Source organism: Artemia franciscana, unplaced genomic scaffold (assembly GCF_032884065.1).
Source record: "Artemia franciscana unplaced genomic scaffold, ASM3288406v1 Scaffold_6167, whole genome shotgun sequence".
Lineage (NCBI taxonomy): Eukaryota > Metazoa > Arthropoda > Branchiopoda > Anostraca > Artemiidae > Artemia > Artemia franciscana.
The window spans coordinates 9,255-11,815 of NW_027066446.1; the positions used below are offsets into that span (position 1 = coordinate 9,255).

Consider the following 2,561-nt stretch of genomic DNA (forward strand, 5'->3'; position numbering starts at 1 on the left):
GCAAAAACTACAAATGTATCTATTCTTTATTTTTGGAGGGGGGCTTAGAGTTCCATCCAGCAAAGAAGACCAACAACTAAAACAAATAAACCAACCAACAACTAAAACAACTAAAACAACTCAATCATCAACTCGGTCTAATTTCATACTGCAAGCTTGATTACTGATCATTCTCCAGGTTAAGAAGATTCTTAATGATTTTATTGATCATTCAATCAAATTATCTCTTAATCCATCAGTTAAGATAATTAGCATTCTCTAAATTACATTCAATTTAACACCAATTACAAAATTGCCTACCGCAGACTTAACGAATTATTATTTAGACACAAATCTTAGAGGCTCCTCTCCTAGCAAAATTTGACACAGATAATTTCAAAGACCACACTGCCTTTCCATAACGATATATGAAAGATAAAGTAGGGATAAATGCTTTTAATAGATAGTGATATATTTCAGAAGAATATACTAGATATTTCGGTCATATATGCAGTGACACTCATTAGTAGTACTACTTTGATATATCAGTAGGAATTACTACTGATGACGGTTACTGCATCTGTGACCAAAATGTCTTGTATTTCTTGTGAAATTTATCATCGTCTATTACAATAATTTATCCCTACTTGAACTTTTATCTATGCAAAATTTTCCTAAGACTTAGGATACCCTAACCATCTTCTCCTCCTTCGTTTTGCTTGAATTGTGGCGAGTGACAGCTTATTTGAAATGCCTCATCTACCTGATAGGACTCCATGTTTTGACATAGATAGGCACCTTGTTCTCATTCTTTGACCTCAAAGAGGAAATTTTCAGATCAGAACCATAATAAAAAGTTTATTAAACCAGAAAGTCAAAAGAACTTCACTAATGGGGAACCAATTGAATTTTACAAAAATCCACGATGAGTTGTTTTTCACTTAGTAACAATGCTATATAAGGTATATACAGCCAAATCAAGCCATCACCTGCTTTAATGATCTTGGCCATCGCCTGCTTGATGGTACAAATGTGCACGGGGATTTTGAATCTATCCGAAAAGCTTTATTCGAGAAGTAGTCATTACGGTAAGTCTGGAATGAATGAATGAAACTGATATTTTGTTTCAAACTCATCATATGTGGCGTCATTTAAGGCTAAATTTCCAAAAATTGATTTTTTTTTTTCTTTAGCTCTATCATAATCAGTCCTGAAAGGGTTAAATTGCTTAGAGTAAAAAACTAGCAATTGCAAAAATATTTGAATATATTTTGATAAGGGATTAAAGCAATTCAAAAACCTTAAAAAGGAAACAAAAAGTTTGAAGCTTAGTAGAAATTTCTGTTAGAAATTGGACTTAATTCAACAACCAAACATTTGATTTTCAAACTGAAAACACATCTAACCTACTTGAAATGATACAAGACACTCAAGAAGAGATCATGAATACCGAGCATTCAAGAAAGAAAAAGATACTCCACTTCAGTGACGGGATTTTAGAGGTAGATGAAGATGAAACTGACTTGGACTCTATTATTGTGGAAAAAACTGTCAACTCATTTCAAGAAAACATTAATATTCGTGCTCTACCATGGCTAGACTGGATTTTACATATGATTTCTCAAGCTGGCTATAAAATTTTAGCAGCTTGTGACTATGCTGGTGGAGCTCTGGCAGACTTTTTTGAAATTACATCTCCTAAATATTTCTTAGAAATGGAAGCTGCTAAAGAAATGATGAAAGAAGAGGAAGACGAGCAGTCAGTCATCGCTGAAAAGCCTTCCTGGCAAGTGAATCCCATGAGCGATGTCATTTCTCAGCAACCAAATATCTCAAATGTCTGATGTTTTCGTATCTATGCACAACTTCTCAGAAAGCGTTACAATTACAGACAGCCCTCCTCACGATGGTTCTACTTCCAAGAATATTTTGTCGTATTAAAGGCGATGTGCTCATTTTGTGTTTAAATACTGAATTGATTCGGTGTTTTCTGTAAGGTGTTGGCTTGTGACAGTTGCGAGATGTTTCAAATAGACTGGAATGGCTATTTAGGTCTACTTTAGTAGTACTAGCATTGTTTCTGATATTCTTCTTAATTTAAATTCTCAAAGGTGTTTTCTATAAGGTGTGGCTTGTAAGATGTTTCGAACATGCTAAATTGGCTATTTAGGTTTACTTCTGGCTATTAGGTTTTTAATAAGTGGGCTTCTTAATTTAAATTCTCTAAGGTGTTTTTTATAAGGTGTGGCTTGTAAGATGTTTCGAACAGGCTAAATTGGCTATTTAGGTTTGCTTTTGTAGTACTAGCATTGTTTCAAATAAGTATTCTTCTTAATTTAAATTCTCTAAGGTGTTTTTATTAAGTGTGGCTTGTGAGATGTTTTTATTGGATACTAGCTGTTGGGATGGCGCTTCGCGCCACCCCAACACCTAGTTGGTGGGGCGCTTCGCGCCCCCCCCAAGCCCCCCCGCACGCGTAAGTCCGTTACGCGCCATATTAGTTACGCGCCATTGTAGTTGTGTCCCTGTGTCCCACCTGTGAATATAGATAGATTTATATATGTGTTTCAAACTACGTAAAA

At 35.1% G+C, this 2,561-nt stretch overlaps 1 protein-coding gene across 1 annotated transcript; it reads left to right on the forward strand.

The window, feature by feature from the left end:
• Positions 1–1,394: 1,394 nt before the first annotated feature.
• On the forward strand, positions 1,395–1,823 carry LOC136043459 (protein FAM177A1-like). Its single transcript, XM_065728380.1, has one exon. The coding sequence runs from the start codon at positions 1,395–1,397 to the stop codon at positions 1,821–1,823; it is 429 nt and encodes a 142-aa protein (XP_065584452.1).
• The last annotated feature ends 738 nt before the right edge of the window (positions 1,824–2,561 follow it).

Excerpts from the sequence above, each read along its gene's own strand:
- LOC136043459 (XM_065728380.1), top strand. The coding sequence starts at position 1,395 with ATGATACAAGACACTCAAGAAGAGATCATGAATACCGAGCATTCAAGA.